We start from the raw sequence: 16,239 nt of genomic DNA on the forward strand, positions 1-16,239 counted from the left end.
GGCTCTGTCTGTGTGGCTCCGGGATTAGTGCAGGCCCGTCTGAACGCCTCGCAGCCGCTGCTCCGCTTTCCGACGCCGAGGCCTTGGCGCCCGGGGCCTGCGCTCCGGAGCACGGGGCCGCGGGAGCACCGGGGCGGCCCGGGCTGCTGCCAGGCAGCCCCGGGGGTGCCGGAGCCCGGCGCGGGGGCCGGGCCGGGCCGGGCAGGGGGTGTGGAGCGCCCGCCTCTCGCGGCTCGCAGCCGGGTGGCTCCCGCGGGCCGCGGGCGCGTACCCAGAGTGCAGCAGGCGGGCGGCGCGGCCGGACCCAGCGCCGGCACCCACGGCCGGCTCTCCCCCGGCGCGGCGGGAGCCGGGCCCAGGCGGCGGCGGCGGCGCGGCCCAGAATGCGACACTGAGATGCTTCTTCCCCCGGCAGCGGCGGCGCCCCGGGCCCAGGCGGCGGCGGCCCCCGCGTGGATGCGGCTCTGGAGCCGGCGCTTCGCCCTGCACAAACATTTCTATAGGACTCATTCGCCCTGCTGAGGAGATCGGCCCAGACCGGCCGCTTTCCCTCCCTCTCTTTCCCCGCTGCCCCGGAGACCGCCGGCGCGGCCCGGCCCGCATGGAGGCCCCCGGCGGCGGCGCCTCGCCGCTGAGCCCCGCGCTGGTGGGGCGGCTCCGGCGGGAGCACGAGAAGGTAAACGGGGCACCGGGGCCGGGCCGGGGGCGCGGGGGGCCTGGGCCGGGCCCGGGGGGACCGGGGCGGGGAGGGCACGTGGCCGCGTGACGTCACGGGCGGCGGGCGAGGCCGGCCGGGGCGCCCGGAGACCCCCGGAGACCCCCGGGCTGAGGACACAGCCCCGGGACACAGCCCCGGGGACACAGCCCCAGGACACGGCCCCGGGACACAACCCCGGGGACACAGCCCTCCCCCGGGATTCAGCCCCCGGGACACCGCGGGGAGCGAGCTCGGGAGGCGTTCGGAGGGAAGGCCCTGCCCGCACCCCCTGTCCCGGTGCTGCCCCAGGCTGCCGTGGTTAGCAGGCCCATGAACGCGTGTTTTTATCCTCTACACATCTCTCCATGAACGCGTGTTTTTATTCTCTACACATCTCTCCATGAACGCGTGTTTTTATCCTCTACACGCCTCTCCGTGATTTTTCCGGCCTCCAGGACAGTCACGCCTCCAAAACCTCCCAGCCGTGTCTGTGACCTGCGTCATGCCGGGAGCCAGCGTGCTCCTGGAGCTTGAGGAGACCGTGGGTCAAAACTTAGTTGTTGATGACTTGCCTTAGGAGTCATTGGTTATATTTGAAATGGGTTTTGAAGAACCAGATTTTTCTGCAGAAATTGTTCCCAAGAGTTCAGAGGCTGGTTCCACCAGAGACCATAGCACAAAACTCAGGATACTTTTCCCTGTAGATTACATTCATGGTCTAATTCAGTGGGTCCTGAAAACCTAAGGAGTGCGATTTGGGGCTTGTAGATTCCAGCCTCGCAGTGAGCTCTGTGGGGGTGCAGGAGTCACTGGAAATAACTTGTGGTCATGTGCAGGGTGTTGTTGACACAAATACAGTCTGCAGACCTTTCACTTCTTCTGCTCATGTGATTAAATTTTTTTTAAGCGGATGGTAAGATGCACATTAGAGTTCCTCAGTTACAATGGAAGGTTTTATCTCCAGCCTGTATTTTGTCACATGCTGGTTTAGTTGAGAAAAAGTGAGTAACACCTGTGGGGTATAAAAGTATGCCTTGTCTGGAATATTGTGTGCACAAATGTGTCTACTTTTGAATACCCATTAGATCATTACTGAAAGACCTGTGTAGCCATCTGACCATTAATGTGGATGAACAGTGAGAGGGTCTGCTGGAATCCTCTGCATCATCTGCCCTGCATGGATTGGAAGCCATCGTGGCAATAACTGCTGATAGGAACTGGCTTGCTTGGGCTCCTTCAGTTAATTTTCAGGGTGGTGGAATCTGGTGAAGAGTAATTTCCCTGGTACATTAGTGTCAGGCCTAATGTGTAAGCACACGTCTGCCATAGCCACAGAGAATTATTCCCAGTTCATGGTAAGACCCCTCTGTAAGCAAGTTTAAGACTCTTCTTAAACAGATCTGCTCCAGTGGAAAAGAGGCCCAGGAGACCATTAATTAAGCCTCTCTTAGGCTGATGTACCAAAGTTATATTTTATCATAGGGAAACTTTACATAATTTCTGCAAATTGGCTGAAAAAAATGGAACACTTCAGCTTCAATATGAAATTATACTAAAGAACTACATATCTTGGTTACAATGGAGTGTCGTGATGAAGATATAGTAGACTTTCCCTCTATGCAATGAATATATATAATTGGATTACAACGGTATTTTCAGTTACAAAAATATTGTATTTTAAGATGGAGGAGCTCTTTTCATTTCAGCTGCCTCTTCTTAGAGATCTGTATTTTTCCCACAGAATCGCTGAAGTTGAAGGCTCCTGTTTTGTCTCAGCACAAAGATGAAGGAGAATTAGTTACCCAGTACTTCAGTAAACTGGTAATTGTAGCGTGAGGATCACAGAAAATAGTGAAGTTACTTAGCCAGAACAATATCTCTATATACTGGCAGGCAAATACATTTCTTTTAATTACTGGGATGTTGTGCTGTCCCAGTGATGCTTGATTAAGTACAAGGAAACCTATTTATTCCCATTAATGTGAGGGCAACCTTTAGTGAAATCATGGAATACAGCAGTACCTATCTGCAGCATTAAAGATATTATTTGATTTGTGGTTGGTTATTTTAACACCCAGGCCATTGTACAGCCCTGGTTCAGCTATGGGTTTGAGCTTTTAAGTGCTAAAGAGCTGCCCTGGAGAACTTGTGAGCTGAGGCTTCCTTCTTGCTTAAAAATACTGAAAGAAAGGATGTCCATGGCTTTCTGTCTTTAATCAGGTGGAAGCTGCAGCTTCTAGGTTTAGGACCCCTGGTGAAAAGTAATTTTAATTCTTGTTTAGGACTGCTTGCCTGTTGGACAGATTTCATCTTGTTAATTTGTGGTGATAGTAAGACCAAACTGTTAAAAGCAATTTTCAGTGCTCCTACTAAAGGCACTTTGTATAAAAACATGACTTAGAATGTGTATCTTGGGGATAAATTATAGAAGAATATCTAGTAATTTTCATGATAAAGACCATCATTGGAAGCACAATGCCTGCGTAAAGTTTTGAATATTTCTGTAAGAAGAGTATAATGTATGTGTCATGGATTACTTGTAAAAGCAATATATGTTAGCTGAAAATACTGCAGTAAATCTATTGCAAGTTAGTAGAGGAATTACAAAATGAATATTTAAATAGGAGGTTTCTCATGCTATAGGCCCTGCGTTTAAATATAATATTTGATATACATTTATTCCTGCAGTCAAGTGAGTTGGGATTACTAACTGATGGGAAGTTGACAAGTCAGATGTGTATGATTTGGAAAGACTTGTGTAGACAGTGAATTTTCAGTGGGATGATAGGTTCTATAGTTCCTGAGCAATGCAATGACAGTACGTGTAATGGGAGACATTACAGAGCCAATTAGACCCAAGAGACATTTGCAGAGTGCAGACACAGGCATGGAGAATCTAAGGGATTCCAGTATTAGATGGCAGTATGATTTTTTTTTTTTGTATTGCGCTGACAAACACACTTTTTTATTTTCCTTTTCGAAAAATTAGGACAAGGAAGTGACTCTCCTGTCACTCACCATGACAGGAAAGCACAATTAGATTGAGTGCAGCTCTTACTGTAACTCGTTGGCCATTGTACATTATGACATATTCTTAATTTTTATTAATTTAAATGGTAGAGGTGTATAATCTTTAATTTCCAAATGATTTTCAAGATCCTGGGTACTTAAAGTTTTTTGACAGTTAAAAAAAACTTGTAGGTAGGTTATGGAGAAACAGATCACAGAATCCTAAGCTTACACTCTTTTAAATTGTTTCCTCTTCTACATGATCTACTTCTGGGGCTGACTGCTTCTGTTTGTCTTTTCCAAGTGTTATCTGTGCTGTGAAATCAGCAACTTGGCAGTTTTAGAGCTGTTCCTGCAGTCTGAAAAGGAGCAGTGAAGCAGAGCAGGGCCTTATTCACTTGATGCTGCTCAGGAGCCACTGGAGATCAGGAAGTGCTTGCCTGCAGACTCACAGATGAGACTCAGATGTGCTTTCCAGTGCAGTGTCTCCCCTGGTTTGCACTTTTTCCAGCCTGTGTCCAAGTTCACAGAATCCAGAGAATGCCTGGGTGTGAGCCACTAGTGCAGCAGGACTTCATTTTGTACAATAATTGTTTGAGAAAAGGGAATAGAGTGTCTAAAGCTTGGTTTGATGTGCTCCTTTTAAAAAGAACCTATGTGAAGCTTTATTTGCCCTATTCCTTTTTAAAAGTTACCTGGACAATTACCTTTTTGGAAATTGTGATGGCATACACTCCACCCTGTCCACTGGTTCCAGTAATGTTTTATCAGGTGCTGCATTCAGGTAAAAGGGCTAATTCAGTCATGATCTGGAATTTTTATGGAATACTTATTGTTCCTCCAGTGTTAATTGATCATCACTTTTACTTTTTTAGTCAATATTTGTCCATGTTCTTATTAGTATGAGTTAAATACCTACAAGTTCATATAGTGCCAAGAGCTGTGAAATAAAATTAACAGGTCTTCAGTAGGTTTTTTAATGGTAATTGGAGGAGACTTGACAAAAGAGTTTAAAGAGCATTACCTTTGTTCTGGAGAGTGCAAGCCTGTGTGTGTGCAACCTCATTGGTAGCTAAAATGTGTAGATGAGATTATATGCACAGAATTGAAGTGTTACTGGATTGTGCTGCTCTTACAGCTGTCTGCAGATGCAGTGACCAGGGGAATGGTGTTCAGTATCTTTGCAGATCTCCATTCCATAGGTTCAGCTCATAACCTGTCTTCTCAGGTCTGTTTGGATGCTCCTTGTCTCAAGTACTTATTTCATCCTCTGAGGTTGTGAAATAATACTTTGTTTTAGTCTGAGCCTCCAGTGTTGCAGGTGGATCTGCATCAGAGCTTACCTCTTTTTGCCCTCAGAGCAGCAGGTACACTAAGGCTCCGTGTTTGGTTGCATTGGGACACTGCTGCACTGTGCTGCTTTTGTAGTTCCTCTTGTCTGTTAGCCTAGGCTGCAGCACAGGAGCCACAGTCTCAGACCCTTGCTCAAAATTTTCATTAATGATCTTGTGAGTTGTCCAGCTGACTTAAATTTGAGCAACTTGTTAATCTTTTTGTGTGTACTTTTTTCAGTTCTTTAGTAGTTTTAGGGTGCCACGTTTGTGACAGTGCTTAGTGAACTGGGCTGGGATCCAGCTTAAAAACAAACTTTATTATTGACGTTTTTGCCCCTTTCCCCCCCCACCTCTTTCCTGGAATATTTTTCATCCAGTGTGGATCCCTGATGTGGTTGCAAATGTCTTCCAGCAGATTGTGTCAGCTTTGGGAGGATGAGACAGTGGAGCTGAGTAGCAGGAGCCAGGGAGGGATGAGGCTGAGTTTACTCAGGACTGTGGCTGAAAGCTGAACCACAGCCTGCAGCTATGTCTGTGAGGCAGGTGTCGCAGCTCATGGCAATTTTAAGCCAGTTAAGCTTAGGTTTTGCTAGCAGCATAGTTTTTGCACCATAAACTCCATCAAAGCTTGCAAAACCTGCTTGAGATGTTGGGCTGCTTAGATCACAGGGTTCTGTGCCTGTGCTGGTCTGCTGCTCTCTGGGTACCTGAGCAAGCCTGGCTATGGTGTAGCCACACAGATATATTTACCTGACCTCAGCTGAAATACAAAGTTTTGGGTTCTTATCCCTGTCTGAAGATGAAGTTACAGGACATGTACCCTGGCTTGCTGCCAGTGAAGGATGAGATCTTACTCTGTGTGCCTTGCTTGCCCCACTTCAGTTGGAGTTAGTGAACTCACTCAGCAGAAGACATCCTGCTGCCCACGGGGTTTTTTGCTGTGTAGAATTTTCGAGCTCCCCAAAATAATTTTAGTCAGAACTTAGTACTTATTTATTGATAAATAATAGTTATATACTACTTTTTCTGCAAAACTCCGAGACTCACAGGTGTGTACACAATTAATAGAAAAATAGTAGATCTTCACTTGTTTTCTTGTAAAGAAATGTAAAAATCATGGCTATATTTCTAAGTAAGATTTTTTACTTTAGGAAAAAATGTTTGCCATGATACAGACTTCTTTCTCTCTTTTCCTGCAGTATTCTTCCCAAACCCATTTCTTCAAAAGGCAAAAGTTTCCACCCAAAGGGGGTTTAATGTTAATAATTTGTTGGAATGTAGCATTTTTGAGTAATATGATTTAATAAATGAATATGAGAACTCGGAGGTGCTTTCTTCCTTTTGCATTAGATCATACAGTGTGCCAACAGACTGAAGAATTTTTAATAGTTTTATTTCATTTTTTGATTGAAAATGGGGCTCTAGGAAAAACAACTGTACAAATGTTAATTCTGTCTTTCTCCATCAGTGATTGCTGTGTTCTAGGCAAGTACTGTGTAGTTTCCTAGAGGAAAAAATGAAAATTCATTTTAAATGTTTATTTTTTTCTGTAGCTTGTTACATCCTTGTTACCAAGAGATGATTAAATATTTGACCACCCATTAGTGTTCTGTAATGTAAAGTGGTATGTGAACTGGTAATTTCATGGGTAAAATTTTAGTGTTTGGGGGTACAAGAGGGAAATCTCATGCATGAGTTGCATGGCAGAGTGGGTGTTGATACTGCAAACATTTCCAGATGGAGGCAGCTCATGTACATGTATGAACCACAGTAAATTCTTGAATGTGGAATATTTAACATTTAGAGCTATGCAGAGTTGGAGTCACCTGAAGGAAGTCAGTAATGGAAATGATGTTGGATTTACCATGAGCCTTGCAAACATGGATCTGCATGTCAGGAAACCAGTATACACTGGTGGGAGATTCTGAACAACAGGACCTAGATTGAAACAGAGATATCTTTACAATCCCAAATGGCAGGGACAGTCTCCTGAAGGCAAGTCATTGGTTTTAGACTTTATTAGACCCTTACTTTAATTACCACCTCATTACTTCCTTTGCTTCCACAAAAAGTATTCCATACTGTCATTTTTCTGTAAATAACTGGAAATGTGATTGAAAGGGATGTTTAAAGTGAGACTAATTCAAGATTAAATAGTCACAAATTATATTATTGCTACATGTAAACAAATTACTTGCATATCTGATTTTATTCAGATTACTTTTCAAGTGGTAAATAATGCTTTATCACTTATATAGTGCTCTTACATCTTTAGAGTGCTTTTCTCACATTAATTAATCATCATTAAACACTCTGAGGTGGGTAGGTTAATACTATTATCCCCATTTTGCAGATGAAGAAATGTAGACTGAGAGGTTGTGATTTGCTCAAGGCCATATAGAAGAAACAGAATCAGAGCTGGGATTAGATCTGTGTCCCCAGCTTCTAATTTCAGAAGACCAGACAGATTGTGAGGCACAGTTTTGAAGCAAAGTGCTCAAGTGTGCATGTAGAACCAGCAGACATTTGCTTGGCCTAACTTGCAGCTTGTTTAAAGGGAAACTTTGCTTTTGTGCCGTGCTTCACATTTCCACCTTCACACTTGCAAGTGTGGAAATGGCCTCTCATTCATTTAGGACCTCTTCCTAATCTGGTGCAACATTTTTATTTTCACCATTTTCATTGAATTTAACTTCCATCATGGAAACTTAAAGTTTTCACTTCTCTGAACTTGAGCATAACTGCACAACTCACATAGAGCAGGTTTAGCATTGGTGCCCCAAACTGCCTGCAGGTGATACCAGGACCAGCTCTGTTACTTAAAATTTTCACAAGCTGAGACATAAATAACGTTCTGACTTGGCAGCTTGTCTTAGTGCTGTTCAGAAGGGATGAGAGAGAATTGCCCTCTGTGTACTGAACGCAGCACCTTTGTAGGCAGTGCCCAGCTACTCAGTAGGGAGAAACATTCACTTGCATGCCCCCCCACCTTGGAAAAGTACCTCAATAAGAAGAGACCTCTTTGTGCCACCACTTTGTTAATCACAAGCACCACAGAGAATTCTATTCAGCTCCTAGTAATAGGAGCGCCTGCAGAAGTAACAGATCAGGAAAAATAAGGTGCAGGAAGGAAGTGCCCTTGTACAGGAGGGTGAAAGCCTGCTGGGGTGATGTGGGATAGGTTGGAGACCCATGGCACATACAGGTAAGGATCTGCTTTGTGCTACAGCATCCTTTTCACCTGTGCTCATTGCCAGGGAAACGTAGGAAGTGACTGTAGAGCCTGGCTGCTGACTTAAGAGCTCTGGCTTCCCTTGCCAGCCCTGAGCAGTCAGTGGTTGTAACTCAGCCTGCAGAATCAGTGCACTGCTGTTTCAAAGTGCAGCTTGCTTGAATTCATGGAGGAGATGTTGAACTCTTTGAATGCAGGATGATGGAGAAGGTAGCATATAAATAGGGAAGGGAGAATGTGTTGCAGAGAGAAGGAGTTCTCTGTCTTTGGTCAGCTGATGAAGTCCTTGGCTGGATGACAGGAGCTGCCTGGGGGTGATTTGGAGTCATTAGCCTGCAATCTGCCCTGGGATCACACTGGTGAGGTGGAACTGGGGACACCTGGGGACACCTGGGATGTGAGCACAGGTCTAAAGCTGATCCTCCTGCTCTGCTTGTGACACCTACAGAGGAGGGATTCCCTAAAAGCAGCAACACAGGCAGCCCTAGAAATAGCTCAGGCACGTAGCAGTGAGAGCAGAGCAAGCACGTACTCTGCTGCAAGGCTTTGGGTTTCATCCAGCAGGAATTTGTGCAGGGATGGCCTCTCCCCTGTCCCCTGGGGCTGCTTGTGGAGCTCCCAGGTGTGGTTCTGGTGGGTCAGGGTCTTGAGAAACTCTGCATTTTAACAACACTATTGGTGAAAAGGAAGGAAACAAGATATTTGCCTGTTTGCTTTCTTTTAAGACTATGGAATATGTTTTCTGACAGTGGATCCTGTTTTAATAACCAGACCCATGATTAGGTAATGTTAAGTCTGCTGCAAGAGTAGTTTAATAAATACTTTAGTATGCAGATAAGCCACTGATAACCATGTGCATTCACAAACTCATACATTTTTATGTCTAAAAGGGGAGAATTCAGAGTTTGTTGATACTGCTTCCCAATGATGCCTTAAAAGTAAGGCATACTTGGTGGCACTAGCTGTCCAGGTAAATTGAACTCAAGTGGATAAACAAGCAGGTCATTTATTTTATTTACCCTAAAAGGGTTTTTCATTCTTTAATTGTAACTCTGGATATAAATTATGTGTGGAAGACAGACTAATGATTTTCCTGTGTTTGATTAAAGGCAAAGAATCAAAGATTTGTTTATATATTTATCTATTTGTTTCTTTGCTTTGATAAGACCAGTTGTTATCCAAACAGTGAGACTGACCTAATAAAGGTCATATGCATAATTGATCTCCGTCTGTTTTTCAATATTTATTCTCTCTATTTTTTAATAGACTTCAGTTCCAGAAGTGCAGCCTGCACCATTTTTAAGGTGGTATATTTTAGCACTTCTGTAAAAGGTCTCATTTTATGCTGGCCACTGAAATGAAAAGGTTTGTTGTTGGTTCCACCCTTTGGTATCCCTTCAAGAGAGATTATATCAAAGAAGAAGAATTAAATTAAAATTGATTGGTGTTATTGATTTTTCTCTTTTTTTTTTTTTTAAGGGGGATAAAGGGTGATGGAAACAGCATATGCCCCTATGCTGTTTTGCTGATGGACTATTTCCTAAAAACATAAAAAGCATATGTGCCCAATTTACATATTTACTAATTAAAAAAGCTTCCTGGAAACATTAAGTAGACTATCTTGTGCAACCTTTAACATTGTGGCTAATGGATATAGCCTGGAAATTTTCATAGAAGGTCCTCTAAATAATGTAAATGATTATGAATATGTAACTAGTTAATATGCAGCTACGAAAGGATTATCATGTAGAGGTTAATGAACATGCTGCTCTTATGGTTTGCAGGGCTTTTCTTTTTGTGCTTTCAGCTCACTTCATGCATGGAAAGTCATGTATTGGGAATGGAAAGCTTCCTGTCTTTTCCATCTTCATCTGTAATGGGGCAATTAAATGGAAACTTTCTTAAAGGATTTCATAAACATTTTTGTATGCTAAATTATGTTGTGTACTTCACAATCACTGCGAAATGTGAAAGGATGAAGGATGTGGATAGAATAGGCTTGGACTCCTCTACTTGTTAGTGAGGGGCTCCAATGTGCCTTGGCTTTATTAACAGACAATTTATGTCTCCTGCAGAAACTTTACTCTTAAAATGGGCTTCATATTAACAGTATGAATTAGATTTCTGGCTTGATGTCCTGTACAAGTCTGTGTATTTACTCTCAAGCTTAAAAATAGTTGCCTTGCACATTAAGGAAGATATTTTGCTAGGCATTTGATTTGTAGGAGTTTAAAGCAAATGATAAATTTAAACTTGGCTTATGTGGGATGAGCTACCTGGCTGACTTTCCTGATGGATTATGAAATAACATAACCACAAATGTAAAGCTGATCCTTTTCATTTAAGAACTTTGCTCTGTTTAAAGACTTATTAGCTCACAAAGTAGTCCCATTTTTTTTATTCCTACATGAGTAGGAAGTGCAGGGTCTGAGATCTGTTGTGCAAAAGCTGCACATATGCTAACTGAAAAAAAAAATGTCTTTCATTCTGTTGTTGGGAAAAAAAAAAGAATTATCTGCTCCAGTGATTTCAGTGGTACTTGAATGTATGTTATTGTTTTCTCTGCAAATTTTCTCATTAATTGCTTTCAAATGTTAGCATTATTTTGGCTAAAGGAAAAACGAAATTTGTAAAAAAAATCTAGAAAACGCTTATATTGAGAAGCTGTCTAGACATATTTAACTGCCTCATGGCTTCATTGCATTTCATATAATTGAATGAAATTGTTTGTGTTGTATTTTTGGTAACTATTATTCAGAGATCAGAATATGTTTTGAAAGACAAAATCTCCATGTAATTGTGGCAGAGAAGGTCACAGGTTTCAGTATCCTGCCTGTTTGCTATATATAGTCTAAAAAATTGCAGTTAAAAAAGATAAAAGTATTTAATTTTAGCAGTGTTCATTAAGACCTTTATTTTGTTAAGAGCTTTATTTTGTAAATTCTTTTGTATCTCTTGGGAAAGCCTGTGGCATAAGTAAGTAAGTGAAATACCTTTTTTGACACCCAGAAAGAAGCCAGCAGCCCATTGTGGTGTCAAATACCTATGTATTTACACAGCACAAAGTTAATTTGGGCTTTTTCAAGTTAAAGTGGCCAGTGGAGACATTTGTTGATGTACTGATAGAGGAAAAATGTTTTTGGTGCTGTGAGATTCATTTGTTCTGCTTTTTAATGACTGAGTATGGGAGTTACATTGATGTCTCGTTATAATTTATGTTGTTTTCTTATTCTGCAAACATGTAACACTGAAAATAGATCGGCAGATTGCACAAACTGCTACTTATCTCAGATCGCGTGTCACCTAATAGTTATGGAGCAGGTATTGTACCAAAATAAGAAGTGAAAAGCTGTGATTTTTTTCTGTGGTTATCACTCTGCATTAGCCTGTGATAAAGTGTGCTGCTTAAGAACGACCATTCACACGCCTTTGCCCTGACAAATAAAAATGTGGATAGAGGCAGCACCAAATCTGTAAAGCTCCTGTTCTAGTTTCTGATGCATTGACATTGCAGCTGTGTGCTTAGCTTTGTTTTTTTTCATGAGTAGTTATCTGTTTTAATGACAGGTGGTCACTGGCTGCCAAGAAAAAATCCAGCACTGGTAAGTAAAAAAAGTCTACATGTCTAAAATACTGATGAGTAACCTAGTTATGTTTGAGTAAAGTATTGCTGTTTATTCTGATGGGAGTCAAATCCTGCTGGCATGTTTTGGGGATTAAGAGTTAGTGATAGCTCAGAATTGTTGCAATGTACTCTCCTTAAAATATATTTATTTCTCATTGATACAATTAAATTACAAATACAGTGAGCCTCAATGTTTATACTTCTGCCTTAAAAACCTATCTCATCTGTCATTTTTGCCCAAGTAACCTTGTTGGATGAATGCTTAATCTGCCTGAATGGTGAAAAGGCACTCCCAGGGTAGAATTGTTGTTTTCTAACTATGGAGTAAGTAGGGAAATTCCACTTGCTCCCCTCTATGTGCTGAAACAATGTGGAAAGTAATGTTTCCCTGATATCCCCCCAAGTAAAGCACATGCTAAAGCTTAGTTTTTAATACTTAAAATAAATGGTTTGTTATATTAAAAAAATTATCTCTGGGCATTTTTTTCTCTGTTGGCAATCTATGGTTAATAGAAAACATACCTAGTAAATAATAGTTTTGCATGGCATCTGAGGAAAATGTACATTTAATGGTGAATGAAGTCTTATATTATGAGTTACTGTGAGATATAACAGTTGATCTTACAGATATCAAATTACAATATATCCATGCTGTGTTTACCATGATTTTACTGAGAGAACAACGGGAGCTGTCTTGATTATTGTCTGCAGGGTTATTGCAGAATCACAGCAACTGCCCCTTTAGTGGTGAGATTAAACCTTTGGTTATACACCATCAAGCATATAATATTTTAAATTTATTTTAAGAGGCTTTTTCTTCATGCCTGAAAGATCTCCAAGCAAATAATTTATATTTAGTGTGTATCAAATGTTTTTAGTTTAAATGCACATAGGCTGCAAGCACTGGATAAGAGGAAAAAAATCAAGGCAATCTATACACATCATCATATTAAATTCTGACTATTGGCTCGCAAAAATAATCTAAAACTAATATGTTTCATTTATGTTTAAAATTCAGGGGCTGCATTAATTTTCAATAAGGGAAATATTGATGTGCCTACTGGTGCTGCTGTGGTGAAGGAAGGCAGAATATCTCCAGCTCATGCACTTTCTCAGGGGCTTTGCAGTGTCTGTGCCTACTGGCTCCCATGTGAAATTCTACATGTGCATTCTTCCACTCAGAAACAGGGCTTTTCAGAAATAAACTATTTGGCAGAAAGCTGCAAAATTTGATCAGATTTTTGAGCATTTGGAAAATTGTGACAATTATTTTCCTTTTTACAAGGGCTGAGGTTTGTGGAGTGGCCTGGGAGTGTTGGTGTTGGAAGGAGGAGTTGCTCCTGTGTTTGCTTTTATGCAAACTCTGGCAATGACCCCACGAACTTGGGGGTTTTGGCCACAGAACCTCTAATGAAAAAAATAACTTACTGATTCTTTTATATAGAAAAGCAGTTTGTATAGCATCCATACAATCTTTATTTCATAAAAAAATTTAAAATTTAAAATTTAAAATTTAAAATTTAAATTTACTACTCTTATTAAAATTTAAAATTTTAAATTTACTACTCTTATTTAGATCTTGATTGTGCAAGAGCTGAGTGCTCTTGTTTCAACTGAATAATTTGTTCATGTAACTCTCAACCTTTTAAATAGTCAGTGACACAGAAGGATGTTGAATAGACTTGGGTGAATAACCATAGGCTCTTAAAATGCTCAGCTTCAGTATATTTCCATTAAATTATTTTCTTTTCCATTTTCAGTGCACTTTTTGAAGTATATTTCTAAAGCCATGATTCCAGTAATGGGTTGGGCATGGGATTAATAGCTAGACATGCATTTCCCCTTCTAGGGACATGTTCAGAGCTGAAGTCCCAGTATTCCTCCTTCCTGTTCCCTTTGGTTCTTCATTGCTTGTTGTAGCACTGGCACACCCCAGTGCTTGTGAAAGCATCAGCTCTACATGAAGAGAGAGCTTCCTTCCTTAAGTAATGCTGTTTGAGGCAAATTATTTAAAATGATCAGTTTAAATTTCCTTTATCTGCATGGCACAGTTCAGAATGTGACCCCACTTTCAGAGATTGCCATGGTGGAGGTTTGCTCAGCAAAGGGCAGCTGTCCCAGTACAAAAAGCAGGATGCTTTGCTTCTAAAGTAGCACAGCTTCTGTGGCAAGTGATTTCTCCTGGACCTGATCAGGTTATTCAGTAACACGCAGCAGTCAGACCTTAGTGTCTTCTTTTCAGGTTAATGAAGAAATGTTGAGTGACTTTCAGCCATGAAATGATGGAAATGTTTAATCCTGCTGTGAGGGGGGGAATTTTCATGCCAGGCTCTTCTCACTGAGTCCTCTCCTGCACTTGAGACATGTGCCAGGCCTTGTTTTTCAGTGGCTGCTTGGAGTCCATTTCTCAAATCCAGATCTCTCCAGGCGAAGGCTGGGTTCTGTAAATAGCATTAAGTAATTGATTGTTATTGTTGACACCAAGTTTTCATTATAGTTCTTCCTCCCCCAAAACATCTCAGTGCATTTTGCTAAGATTCATGAGTTTGTCCTTCTTCTTTGAAGGAAGTGAATTATGTTTTCAGTCTTATGTGGGCAAGGGACAGAAAGACTTGCCTAAAATGTCTGGGAGAAATCTGCTGTCAGAGCAAAGCAACAACAAGCATCTTTTGTAAATCAGTTCTGTGGAATATGGTTTTAATGTCCAAGTGGCATAAAAACCTAAATTCTTTTTTTTCAGGATGAGTTCAACAACTTAAAATAGATATAAAGTAGGATGGTTACACCAGAGTTCAACTGTGAAGCAAATGAGTCAAACATAACAGTATCAGATAATTTTTCAAAATGAATGCTGAAAAAGATTTCACTCTGCTTATGAATCCAAGAAAATCAATAGTAATATTTTGAGAGTTGTGTTATCAACTATGACATTCATTTTTCAGCACATTTATAGATTGCTTTCCTGAATCATCCTCAGAAAACCTGTAATTTGCATCTTGGGTCAGCATTGTTAAGTGTGCTGCTCTGTGCTTTCAGTTGCCTTTTATTGCAGAATTTACTACCATATATATGTTTATTGTTTTGAAGTACAAGTAAACAATATCATCAAACCTGACATTTATATGCCAGCTACTTCATGAAGAAGCTGATTTCTGACCATCTTTAGAATGGCAGGGGTCCATTAAAAGAATTTTTCCAGACAAATTTAAGTATTTAAGAATGCCTTTACAAAAAAAGGCTTTTTTAGAGGGAGTGTTGTTGCTTGTTTTGCACGCAGTAAAATCCCTGCAGCCACTGAAACACTTTGTTGCAAAGTCCTGTGAAAAGCCAGGTGTCTGCCATGGGAATGAATTCCTTGTCCCAGTTCACCAAACCATTTCTCTCCTGGGTAGCAATACATAGCATGAGCCTTATTTACAGTTTAGGTAGAGAAGTATCAGAAGGGATGCTTGAAGATGTGGCAGAATCCTGGTGGTTGAGCCATCTTTCAGGAGTGTTGACTCTTGATAGGAATACAAAGTTCATGGGAAAATCAGAATTAATTAAAATTTTGCTCATTTATGTCAGCTCAAACCAAGGCCAATATATGAGCTGTGTATCACAAATAATAATTTGAAGAATTTGCCTCTTAAAAAGCATAAACTGGATTTTCAGTTCTTTTTCTAAATATTGGTGGTGTTATAACTTGGGATTGAACATGGAGTGAGATACTCTAAATCCTAGTGAAAGAACTGATTCTTTGCACCATTAAAAATTCCAATTCTGAACAAGACATGCACAATCTAAAATAATCATTTACCTATCTTAATACACATTATTAGAAAATAATCTAGCTATTATGTTTGTCATCCCATGTCTTTTAGAAATGAGTTATTAATCTGTCAGCAGTATGTGTTAGAGTAAAACTGTTCATTTTTCTGTAGTTTTGGTGTGTTTTTGATTTAGTAGCAGAAAACCATTAACTCTTTACTTTAGCTGTGAAATTGAACCAACTTGAATTTGTCAACAGGAAGAAGGTGGAGAGTGATTATGAGGCTCTTCAGGAGCGACTCCAGACATTGCCTGACAAGTTGTCCTACGATGTCATGGTATGTACATGGCAGAGGTCACACAGGAAAATGGGCTAAAACTGTCAAACCTGGGCTGCCTGCACTGGGGGTGAGGTGTTAGTCAGGTTGCCAGTACTTAGTAATGTTACATTTGTTATGATAATAGTTAAACCTTTGCTTTTGTTTCTTTCTCTTTTCTTTGAAATCCATTATAAATTACAGTGTTACTGACAACTGACGCTGATGACATAAATGCTTAACACAAAACTTGACATGTTTGATATGTAAATCTA

At 41.0% G+C, this 16,239-nt stretch overlaps 1 protein-coding gene across 1 annotated transcript in view; it reads left to right on the top strand.

Annotated features, from left to right (window-relative positions):
• The first annotated feature begins 297 nt into the window (after positions 1-297).
• Positions 298-16,239, top strand: part of URI1 (URI1 prefoldin like chaperone) — a 41,182-nt gene continuing 25,240 nt past the window's right edge. Inside the window, exons 1-3 of the mRNA XM_030955810.1 lie at positions 298-676; positions 11,840-11,874; positions 15,907-15,985. Coding sequence (XP_030811670.1) covers positions 602-676; positions 11,840-11,874; positions 15,907-15,985 — 189 coding nt within the window. The 5' untranslated portion in view covers positions 298-601. The remainder of the gene's footprint in view (positions 677-11,839; positions 11,875-15,906; positions 15,986-16,239) is intronic.

This window comes from Camarhynchus parvulus, chromosome 11 (assembly GCF_901933205.1).
Source record: "Camarhynchus parvulus chromosome 11, STF_HiC, whole genome shotgun sequence".
NCBI lineage: Eukaryota > Metazoa > Chordata > Aves > Passeriformes > Thraupidae > Camarhynchus > Camarhynchus parvulus.